Source organism: Scyliorhinus torazame, chromosome 17 (assembly GCF_047496885.1).
Source record: "Scyliorhinus torazame isolate Kashiwa2021f chromosome 17, sScyTor2.1, whole genome shotgun sequence".
In the NCBI taxonomy this organism is placed as follows: Eukaryota; Metazoa; Chordata; class Chondrichthyes; order Carcharhiniformes; family Scyliorhinidae; genus Scyliorhinus; species Scyliorhinus torazame.
Window position 1 is genome coordinate 184,821,679 of NC_092723.1, and position 12,116 is coordinate 184,833,794.

General features: G+C 46.3%; 1 protein-coding gene across 6 annotated transcripts in view; it reads right to left on the minus strand.

Moving 5' to 3' along the window:
- pdxdc1 (pyridoxal-dependent decarboxylase domain containing 1) overlaps positions 1-12,116 on the minus strand; it is a 111,481-nt gene that overhangs the window by 11,483 nt on the left and 87,882 nt on the right. For all 6 annotated transcript variants that reach the window (XM_072481822.1, XM_072481823.1, XM_072481825.1 and 3 more), the window contains 4 exons: positions 10,365-10,428; positions 3,093-3,169; positions 2,828-2,933; positions 1,275-1,446 (listed from right to left, as the gene is read on the minus strand). In XM_072481822.1, coding sequence (XP_072337923.1) covers positions 1,275-1,446; positions 2,828-2,933; positions 3,093-3,169; positions 10,365-10,428 — 419 coding nt within the window. The remainder of the gene's footprint in view (positions 1-1,274; positions 1,447-2,827; positions 2,934-3,092; positions 3,170-10,364; positions 10,429-12,116) is intronic.

Below are 12,116 nucleotides of genomic sequence, written 5' to 3' on the forward strand. Positions count from 1 at the left end.
CATGGATTAAAAAAAGAAAATCAAAATTGGGGCAGAGTACATGGTCTGAAATTGTTAAACTCAGTGTCAGGGTTGGGGTTGTCCTCTACACGGAAGAGACCAAACGTGGATTGGTTTACCAGCATGACCCGAGCTTCTGGCTGCTTGCAATTCTACCTCTCCATCTTGCTTTCACGCTCACATTTCTGTCCTTGACCTGCTGGACTATTCAAATGAAACTCCACGTAGGCTCAAGGAACAGCATCGTACCTTCTGATTAGGCATTTTCACAGCCTTCAGGACTTGATGCAGAATTCAACAATTCCAGACCATGAATTCTGTCCCATATTTTGCATCTTGGTTTTTCATGTTTTTGATTTTTGCACAGAGCTGTTCATTGTTCTGTGATTCACACTCACTCTGAACAAATGCGGAGGGTGGCACGCCGGTGCAGTGGTTAGCACTGCTGCCTCACGGTGCCGAGGACCCGGGTTCGATCCCGGCCCCAGGTCACTGTCCGTGTGGCGTTTGCACATTTTCCCTGTGTCTGCGTGGGTCTCACCCCCACAAACCAAAAAGATGTGCAAGTATAATAATAATCTTTATTGTCACAAGTAGGCTTACATTAACACTGCAATGAACCCACTGTGAATTGGCCACGCTAAATTGCCCCTTAAATTGGAAAAAAAGAATCGGATACTCTAAATTATTTACTTTTTTTTTTTAAAAACTCTGGACAAATGATTTGTTTATTTACTACAACCATTACCATTCCCTTTTGGCTTTTGTCCCACGCCATCTCTGTTACTTAGTCTCTTATTATTTAATGCCATCCACCCACTACCGTGGGAACCTAGACCTCCTCTTTTTCAACAGTGCAAAACCCATCACATTTGCCTGTTCGGAGGAGACATATTTGATTTGAACGATTAACATCCCGTCTCCACCAGAGCTGCCTGACCCGAGTATTCCACCACTTTTCAATTTTTATTTCAGATTTCTGCCATCTGCAATATTTTGCTTTTATCTTTTAATGCTTTCTGTTGGAAACGATTCATTTTCTTTTCCCAAGCCATCATTAAAAAGCCACATCTTAAAAGTATGTTTTCACTTGGCGTTTCAATCAGGTAAGTTTTTCTAGCTGTCAATATCACTTACACTATGTTTTTTCCAAAAATGTTGCCAGCCCATAATGTGGGATTGTGCACATTCGGTTTATTCTTGCTGTAATTAATTGCAATCATGCACTACTCCCAGAAAAATACTTTTGAATAAACAGATTTTGGAAGACCTACCGGACAGCGCCTAATCCAGGCCAACTCAGATCTTCGATGTAGTTCAGACCAGTTACCCGGTAAACTTCCTCTTTAAATTCTTCCCGAAGTTGTAAGGTGCTAATTAGAATGGGAATTTTTGCTTTTAGGCATTCAGCCAATTGGTCCACATGCTCTGGTGCAGTGTTCAGGACTAAAGACAAAAAGGTGAAATTCTCTTTCAGAAATCCGGATTCACAGGATAGCTAGCAGCACGAGATAGTGTATGACAATAACCAGAGACATCTCAGTAAACAACATGAGGAATTTGTGGTTTATGTAGCAAGTGATTTATATTCTGTCTCACATTTAGTCAGGAATGGAAATTCTCAATGCTAGAGATATTTAAGTTTATTAGATATATTCTATCATCATTACATTCTACAAGCCTTTTGTTGTACAAATATATTGGCCATTTAAAACAAAGCCAACATGCAATATGGTTAAACAAGGAAAGCATATTTCCTGACTGAATATGACAATTTGATGCAGGAATCAAATATCGGAATTGTACTGATAGATACACCAGAAAGTTCAACATAATTTTAGCCCGACATAAACAAAGAAATAATGAAGTCAAAGAGGAATGGGTGTGGGATTTGTACTCATACATCATTTATATATGCAAGATCAGCGCTGGGATTGTTAGAACCCTTGCAGAGCATGTTATGATTCTAATACTTTTGTAGACACAGTATATTACAGAAAGCTATTGAAAGCAGCCTCTGAATTGATCTTAACAAAAATATTCAGCTGGGGCAGCACGGTGGCGCAGTGGTTAGCATTGCTGCCTCACGGCGCTGAGGACCCGGGTTCGAATCCTGACCCTGGGTCACTGTCCGTGGGAGTTTGCACATTCTCCCGGTGTCTGCGTGGGTTGCACCCCCACAACCCAAAGATGGGCAGGGTAGGTGGATTGCCCATGATAAATTGCCCTTTAATCGAAAAAAAATAAAAATTGGGTAGTCTAAGTTTATTTAAAGAGAGAAAAAACCCAGCCTAGAGTTTACACAGGTATGAATTCAAGTAACTTAATACTGTGCGTAACATTATTTTACAGAACTCAGATTCTATTTAGGGTAGGAGACCGAATGCAACATAATATTGTCCAATCACAGTTTTCTGACAGTACGTTCAGATGCTTGGAAAGTTCTCTCTACTGGGAATGCTTTCTGGTCCATTCATCAGTGTAAAACAAAAAGAACAGATATTGCAGAACACCATCCCTGAACTCTAGGCTAACTTAGTCATAGTAGAAATGTATGAATTAAAGTAAGGGGCTGGTTTAGCACAAGGTTAAATCGCTGGCTTTGAAAGCAGACCAAGACAGGCCAGCAGCACGGTTCAATTCCCGTACCAGCCTCCCCGAACAGGCGCCGGAATGTGGCGACTAGGGGCTTTTCACAGTAACTTAATTTGAAGCCTACGTGTGACAATAAGCAATTTTCATTTTTTCATTCATTTTCACAATGATGACAAATTCTTTATTGCAAAACATGAACTAATAGAAATACCTAATAAAGTTCATTACTCACCTGCTGCTGTCATCAGTGGGCTGAATCGGATACACACTCCCTCATCTTCCAATTCTACAACATCTACGCCACTCGTCGGAACCAACTGTCCAAGCTGTTCTCCTAACTGTTGACAAAAATACAGGATATCATTTGGTGACTATCTATGAAAAGATAACACTTCTTGGAACTCACTTTGAATATTTTAATTGATTCACATGGTCGCTGATTTAGTTTTTAATTATTACAAACCGTATGAACCATAAGCTTCAGACTGGACTCTTACCCAGCGATTCAGGGCATCATCAGTTTCTCTCTCGTTGCTGTCCTTTGTGGATTCCTGAGCTCCATCTAGAATTGAAACTGTTGACAGAAAAATTACAATAGAGCTCACAAACGCTTGCTACTTTTTCTTTCTACTCATCTGAAGTATGTAGATAGGCCAATGCGAGGCGAGGCCATATTGGATTTGGTACTGGGTAATGAACCAGGACAGGTGTTAGATTTGGAGGTAGGTGAACACTTTGGCAATAGTGACCACAATTCGATTAAGTTTACTTTAGTGATGGAAAGGGATAGGTATATACCGCAGGGCAAGAGTTATATCTGGGGGAAAGGCAACTATGATGCGATGAGGCAAGACTTAGGACGCATCAGATGGAGAGAAAAACTGCAGGGGATGGGCACAATGGAAATGTGGAGCTTGTTCAAGGAACAGCTACTGCGTGTCCTTGATATGTATGTACCTGTCAGGCAGGGAGGAAGTGGTCGAGCAAGGGAACCGTGGTTTACTAAAGCAGTCGAAACACTTGTCAAGAGGAAGAAGGCGGCTTATGTAAAGATGAGACATGAAGGCTCGAGAGTTACAAGTTAGCTAGGAAGGACCTAAAGAGAGAGCCTTGAAGAGCCAGGAGGGCACATGAGAAATCTTTGGCAGGTAGGATCAAGGATAACCTTAAAGCTTTCTGTAGATATGTCAGGAATAAACGAATGACTAGGGTAAGAGTAGGGCCAGTCAAGGACAGTAGTGGGAAGTTGTGCTTGGAGCCCGAAGAGATAGGAGAGGTGCTAAATGAATACTTTTTGTCAGTACTCACACAGGAAAAAGACAATGTTGTCGAGGAGAATAATGAGATTCAGGCTACTAGACTAGAAGGGCTTGAGGTTCATAAGGAGGAGGTGTTAGCAATTCTGGAAAGTGTGAAAATAGATAAATCCCCAGGGCGGATGGGATTTATCCTAGGATTCTCTAGTAAGCTAGGGAGGTGATTGCTGAGCCTTTGGCTTTGATCTTTAAGTCATCTTTGTCTACAGGAATAGTGCCAGAAGACTGGAGGATAGCAAATGTTGTCCCCTTGTTCAAGAAGGGGAGTAGAGACAACCCTGGTAACTATAGACCAGTGAGCCTTACTTCTGTTGTGGGCAAAATCTTGGAAAGGTTTATAAGAGATAGGATGTATAATCATCTGGAAAGGAATAATTTGATTAGAGATAGTCAACACGGTTTTGTGAAGGGTAGGTCGTGCCTCACAAACCTTATTGAGTTCTTTAAGGTGACCAAACAGGTGGATGAGGGTAAAGCAGTTGATGTGGTGTATATGGATTTCAGTAAAGCGTTTGATAAGGTTCCTCACGGTAGGCTATTGCAGAAAATACGGAGGCTGGGGATTGAGGGTGATTTAGAGATGTGGATCAGAAATTGGCTAGCTGAAAGAAGACAGAGGGTGGTGGTTGATGGGAAATGTTCAGAATGGAGTTCAGTTACTAGTGGTGTACCACAAGGATCTGTTTTGGGGCCACTGCTGTTTGTCATTTTTATAAATGACCTGGAGGAGGGCGTAGAAGGATGGGTGAGTAAATTTGCAGTTGACACTAAAGTCGGTGGAGTTATGGACAGTGCGGAAGGATGTTACAAGTTACAGAGAGACATAGATAAGCTGCAGCGCTGGGCTGAGAGGTGGCAAATGGAGTTTAATGCAGAAAAGTGTGAGGTGATTCATTTTGGAAGGAATAACAGGAAGACAGAGTACTGGGCTAATGGTAAGATGCTTGGCAGTGTGGATGAGCAGAGAGATCTCGGTGTCCATGTACATAGATCCCTGAAAGTTGCCACGCAGGTTGAGAGGGTTGTTAAGAAGGTGTACGGTGTGTTAGCTTTTATTGGTAGAGGGATTGAGTTTCGGAGCCATGAGGTCATGTTGCAGCTGTACAAAACTCTAGTGCGGCCGCATTTGGAGTATTGCGTGCAATTCTGGTCGCCGCATTATAGGAAGGATGTGGAAGCATTGGAAAGGGTGCAGAGGACATTTACCAGAATGTTGCCTGGAATGGAGGGAAGATTTTATGAGGAAAGGCTGAGGGACTTGAGGCTGTTTTCGTTAGAGAGAAGAAGGTTAAGAGGTGACTTAATTGAGGCATACAAGATGATCAGAGGATTGGATAGGGTGGACAGGGAGAGCCTTTTTCCTCGGATGATGTCTAGCACGAAGGGACATAGCTTTAAATTGAGGGGAGATAGATATAAGACAGATGTCAAAGATAGGTTCTTTACTCAGAGAGTAGTAAGGGCGTGGAATGCCCTGCCTGCAACAGTAGTGGACTCGCCAACACTAAGGACATTCAAATGGTCATTGGATAGACATATGGACGATAAGGGAACAGTGTAGATGGGCTTTAGAGTGGTTTCACAGGTCGGCGCAACATCGAGGGCCGAAGGGCCTGTACTGCGCTGTAATGTTCTATGATGCTGACGCCTCCGCACTGGTATGGTTTTATAAGTACTATTCACTCTTTGGTATCCAATGAATGCTGTCCAGGGGAAAGGAGTAGGAAAGGATGCCACATCCAAATCTGACCCTGGGATCATCAGATGTCCATGTGTAACGTTTCCAGTAGGCACCAGTGGATAGTGGTGTACTTACTGAGGGGGCATCCATCCTTCTAACATTAGCGAAACAGATGTCTTCAAATTTGGAATGGGAGCTAATGGAGTTTGAGGAGCAGAATTGGATGACGAGGATGACATTTGGATGAGTTGGGGTTCATGAGCGGTTGAGCTCAGGGGTCCAGGAATAAGTGTGTTGGAGAAAGAGCTTACCAATGGACCAGACATGGATAAGAGTTTCAGTAGCCATGAGTGTGGATGGGAGTGAAGGCTGATGTGACAGAGGAAATAGGTGGTTCTGGTGATAGGCTATGGGTGGATATTTCCCTAATATCTAGAGGTCTATAGCGGGCAAGAAAAGCGGCGCTGAAGTCACCGGCGCCAACTGCAGCTTTCTCCGCCATATCATTCTGGACATGGGAAAAAACTGTACGGTGCGAGTCCCCATGTCTCGCTGGCGGGGTGGGGTTTGTTTGAGCCCGCCCCACCAGCAACTTAGCGTTTCAAAGATCAGGGCGCCATTTTGAAAATCTCCCCCAGCCTGTGTGTTGCGTTTGGAGCTCAGTTTGGTCCAACAGGACACTGAAACTGCACAATAATTATTTAACGTGAGTCAGCAATCAAGATGTGTTATCCAATTCCGACAGGGAGAAAACCTTAAAACAGATATTGGGCTCCATACGTATGAAACGAGCAGCTCAATGGTGATTTTAGGGTAAGCATCAAGAATGCTGGAAAATTGACCAGCCTAATAGTCGGTTGAACATCTTAATAGGCATTCCTGAGGTGTCAATTATTGCTTCCCTGTGCTGGAATCACATGGCTCAATTTCAACCCCATTTTGTGTATCACCCAAGAAAGGACGTTAATAGTTAAGGACAGGGCAGCACGGTGGCGCAGTGGTTAGCATTGTTGCCTTACGGCGCCGAGGTCCCAGGTTCGATCCCGGCTCTGGGTCACTGTCCGTGTGGAGTTTGCACATTCTCCCCGTGTCTGCGTGGGTCTCACCCCCACAACCCAAAGATGTGCAGGGGAGGTGGATTGGCCACGCTAAATTGCCCCTTAATTGGAAAAAATAATTGGGTACTCAAAATTTGAAAAAACATCCTTAAAACGGTTTACTTTTCCCTAAGTTATAGAAGCCGGATAAGGATATGGTATCTGGCCAGGAGTTGGAAACACTTATGACCTTATTTGGGTACAGGGACACACAACAAACAACATCATTTTTTGTCTGTTTTAGACATATAATAAACTAATTAATGATAAATTCTAGAGGATAATTGTTGCCAGTTCTCTCAAACAGATGCCTGGGTTGGCTGACATTCAGTTTGATCATGTGAACATTGTTATTCTCTGATCCAAAATCATTCATCCAATTGAGTCATTTTCTATCTGGTAATTTTGAACGTAGGATGAACAACTTAGGTTATGGAGTTAAAATACCAGTTCTCAGGACCCTTCTTTATAAGAGAACCTCCCAAAGACTGATCAAATACTCCTAGCGTACAAGACTATCTCACAGATTTCCAAGCTCAATTTTTACCTCGGCAATTGCAAAACTAAATAAAAGAGGTCCATGTGACAAACTGTTTGCCAAATATGTGTCTTTTGAATTTCTATTAAATTTTATTATAAAATAAACAGGAATTCTGTTGTGAAATTGCAATTATCGTCTGATCTCCAACAGTGCAGATTTTATTGTCATGTTCTTGGGAACACATCCACCAACGCATTTACACATAATTCTAATGTTGCAACTGCTCAGTCGATGGCATTCTTCAATGCACCAATGCTATTTTATTTACTAGAAATTGTTTCCACTCTCTAACACATTGTGTACCCGGAAATTGAAAAACTGCTGAATATGCAGGGCCTACTCTGTATTGGTAATTGAACAATAAAGCTCTCCTTTTTCCTTTCTGCTTAGACCCAATGTACATGTAATGAGTGGTTGATTTTCCCCATTCCACTTGTCCAGACTGAGCTCCAGCCTAATGTGGTGCACTGGGACATTAGCAAAGATTGATCACCACCCCTTGGCAAGATCATAGAATCATAGAATTTATTGTGCAGAAGGAGGCCATTCGGCCCATCGAGTCTGCACCGGCCATTACAAAGGGCACCCTACTGAAGCTCACGTATCTACCCTATCCCAGTAACCCCCACTTAACATTTTTTGGGCACTTAAGGGCAATTTATCATGGCCAATCCACCTAACCCGCACATCTTTGGACTGAGGGGGGAAACCGGAGCACCCGGAGGAAACCCATGCAAACACTTGGAGAACGTGCAGACTCCGCACAGCCAATAACCCAAGCCGGGAATCAAACCTGGGATCCTGGAGCTGTGAAGCAACTGTGCTAACCACTATGTTACCGTGCTGCCCTACCGTACACCAACATACAGAGAGAGACCTGCAGGTTTAGGCCTCTCACTGGTCTCGATGATACTAGTGCAGAGCAGAAGCCAAAAAGCTCCAGGACCCGGGCAGCACGATGGCGCAGTGGTTAGTGCTGCTGCCTCACGGAGCCGAGGTCCCAGGTTCGATCCCGGCTCTGGGTCACTGTCCGTGTGGAGTTTGCACATTCTCCCCGTGTTTGCGTGGGTTTCGCCCCCTCAACCCAAAGATGTGCAGGCTAGGTGGATTGGCCACACTAAATTGTCCCTAATTGGAAAAAATTAATTGGATACTCCAGGACCCAAGGATCTGTTGAAAGTTAAAGTAGTTATTTTCATTTAGATTTGGGTATTATTCCACTTGGGAATGTTACCCCACGATCCTCTTTTCTAAGGAGAGTCCAGGCACATGTTCTTGAAATCGTGATGCAATCGTAAAGCTTCCAAAAACAGGATAATTCCCTGAAAGTGCAGAGGGTCACACGATTGTAACAAGCTGCAAATGGTCGCATACTCCTTTACCTACACTGTAGGTAAGAGCCACAAGGAACATACAATACATCCACTCTTCCAATATACCAAGTGTTAGGAAATAGAGCTAGTTTAAATATAAATGAGATTTGTGGGCATTTGAAACAAGGGGAGGGATTCTCCGGTCTGCCAGCCGCGTGTTCCTGGGCGGCGCCCCCCCCCCCGGCAGCGGGATTCTCCGGTCTGCCAGCCGCGTGTTCCTGGGCGGCGCCCCCGCCGGCAGCAGGATTCTCCGGTCTGCCAGCCGCGTGTTCCTGGGCGGCGCCCCCGCCGGCAGCAGGATTCTCCGGTCTGCCAGCTGCGTGTACCTGGGCGGCGCCCCCCACCCCCCGGCAGCGGGATTCTCCGGTCTGCCAGCCGCGTGTTCCTGGGCGGCGCCCCCCCCCCCCCCCCCCCCCGGCAGCGGGATTCTCCGGTCTGCCAGCCGCGTGTTCCTGGGCGGCGCCCCCCCCCCCCCCCCCCCCGGCAGCGGGATTCTCCGGTCTGCCAGCCGCGTGTTCCTGGGCGGCGCCCCCGCCGGCAGCGGGATTCTCCGGTCTGCCAGCCGCGTGTTCCTGGGCGGCGCCCCCGCCGGCAGCAGGATTCTCCGGTCTGCCAGCCGCGTGTTCCTGGGCGGCGCCCCCGCCGGCAGCAGGATTCTCCGGTCTGCCAGCTGCGTGTACCTGGGCGGCGCCCCCCACCCCCCGGCAGCGGGATTCTCCGGTCTGCCAGCCGCGTGTTCCTGGGCGGCGCCCCCGCCGGCAGCAGGATTCTCCGGTCTGCCAGCTGCGTGTACCTGGGCGGCGCCCCCCCCCCCCCCGGCAGCGGGATTCTCCGGTCTGCCAGCCGCGTGTTCCTGGGCGGCGCCCCCGCCGGCAGCAGGATTCTCCGGTCTGCCAGCTGCGTGTACCTGGGCGGCGGCGCCACCCCCCCCCCCCGGCAGCGGGATTCTCCGGTCTGCCAGCCGCGTGTTCCTGGGCGGCGGCGCCCCCCCCCCCCCCCCCCCCCCCCCCCGGCAGCGGGATTCTCCGGTCTGCCAGCCGCGTGTTCCTGGGTGGCGCCCCCCCCCCCCCCCGGCAGCGGGATTCTCCCTTTCCGCCACCTGCCAATGAGATTTCCCATTGTAGCCGGCCCACGCCACCGGGAATTAAGGAATAGTCTGTTTTAATGAATCTTTTCTTGTTTAATAAATATTTTATTCCTTTGTTAAAATGGGCAGTCCTGCGACTGTTCATCCTCATCTCTAAGCAAAAAGTGCAAGTTACGATCTAGTGAGACAGGGTTTCGCTCTGGGATCTGACTTTCCAGTAGTAACATCAGCTGGGATCGTAACACTAAGAGCTATTATTAGAATTGGGGTGCAGATAGCAGCATATCCCACAAAATATTCCAACCAAAAGTTCCATAGAATCCGTTATGTTCCACCTGAGCAGGCGAATGGGGCTTTGGTTTAACCTATCATTTGGAATCGAGCACCTTCGCCAATGGTGCAGTGAGGTTTCAGCCTCGAATATGTATTCAAGTTCCAAAGTGGGGCTTGAACCCATTACCTCTGACACGGAGACATGTGAGCAAGCACTGAGCCAAGCAGACACATGATCAAGTACTGCAGAGTTTACAATCATTACAACACAATTCAACCTATCAGATGCAGCATCGAGGGACCACTTGATTGTTCTTTAACCTACGAGTGACTGACGGGCATGGAGATTTAAGGAGCACAAATATCTAACTTCTTGGCATGAACAGTACTGGGCTTCTTACCTGATTGAAGGTGCTCCTGGATAAATCTGAACACTACCACCGGAGAATTAAATTCATCTTCAACCTTGTAATAATAATAAGACAACAGATATTAAGTCGCCATTCATTTTAATGAAGGAATTTTGAATTTTTGGTTTATGGGCCCCACTATTTCGCTCAATAAAATGCAGATTCTAGCAAGAGGTCACATTACAAACTTGCTCCAGTAACCTTAAATGGCAAGGCTTGATCACTGATTAAAGCAGCATTTTTATTTCTTAGAATATAAGCAGAGAATATTGGTTCTCTGCCAAACATTTTGGACTCAGACTTTGACCGCAAACAAAAAGATGAAGAGCCCATAAAACAACCGATTTCTCACTAAAGAGTCTTTCCTCTCTAGTGCCCATTTCAAACACAAAGGAGCAATGTACCATCCAAAAGTAGGAATAAAAAGCCTTTGACATTTTTGAGAGTTATATCCCCAGTGAAAAGTTTAAAAATTGCAAGCTGCAGAAAAACGCTACATTACAATCTAAACAAATGTGCTTTACCAAGCATGGTCCAAAAATACAAAAATATATTGCACTCAGCATTGTTTCTTCTACCAACACAGCACCCATGCACAAAAGCCGGATCCATTAAATGCTCTCCCGTTATGTATTTAATGTTCACCGCTCTAAGCAGAATGTTCACTACACAGTTAACCGTGTAGTATGAGTAACTAGGGGCCTGATTCTCCAACCTCCCAGCTACGAGTTTCTCGGCAGTGGGAGGCGGCAGGTGTCTCTGCTCTCAACACTGTCAATGGGAATTCCCACTGAAGGCACTCCATGCCGCCGGGAATCCCACAGGCGGGGTTACGCTGCCAGCGGGACCAGAAAATCCCACCGCCAGCAGAGAACTGGTCGAGTAAGCACAACTAAAAAACATTTGCTTGTTGAGCAAATGGAGCACTCAACACAGGTGCAGCATAACATGTAGGTTCCTTCCTAGTGACTTAGCACTTGATTTTCTTTTTACATGTTCACAGGGTGTGGGTGTCACTGGCTAGGCCAGCATTTATGGCTCATCCCTAATTGCCCTCGAGAAGAGGCTGGTGAATTGCCTTCTGCAGCCGCTGCCATCCATACGGTGTGGGTAAAGGTAAGATAAAGTCGCCATAGTTCCAGATGACCATAGGCTGCTTTTCCCTTTGAGGGGGTGAGCTGACTGGTGGGAATTTAACCTGAGGATCACATCAGGTAGGTACACCCACAGTGCTGCTAGGGAGGAAGTTCCAGGATTTTGATCCAGAGACTGTTAAGGAGCAGGCACGGTATGATACGTGGGCAGCACAGTAGCACAGTGGTTAGCACTGTGGCTTCACAGTGCCAGGGTCCCAGGTTCGATTCCCGGCTTGGGTCACTGTCTGTGCGGAGTCTGCACGTTCTCCCAATGTCTGCGTGGGTTTCCTCCGGGTGCTCCGGTTTCCTCCCACATGTCCCGAAAGATGTGCTTATTAGGTGAATTGGACATTCTGAATTCTCCCTCAGTGTACCCGAACAGGTGCCGGAATGTGGCGACTAGGGGATTTTCACAGTAACTTCATTGCAGCGTTAATGTAAGCCTAATTGTGACACTAATAAAGATTATTATATATTTCCAAGTCAAGATGGTGTGGTAGAGGTGGTGGGGTTGGAAGGTGCTGTCTAAGGAACCTTCATGAGTTGCTGCAGCACACCTTGTAGATGGTATACACTGCAGCCACTTTTAGTTTCAGCCAATCAGGGA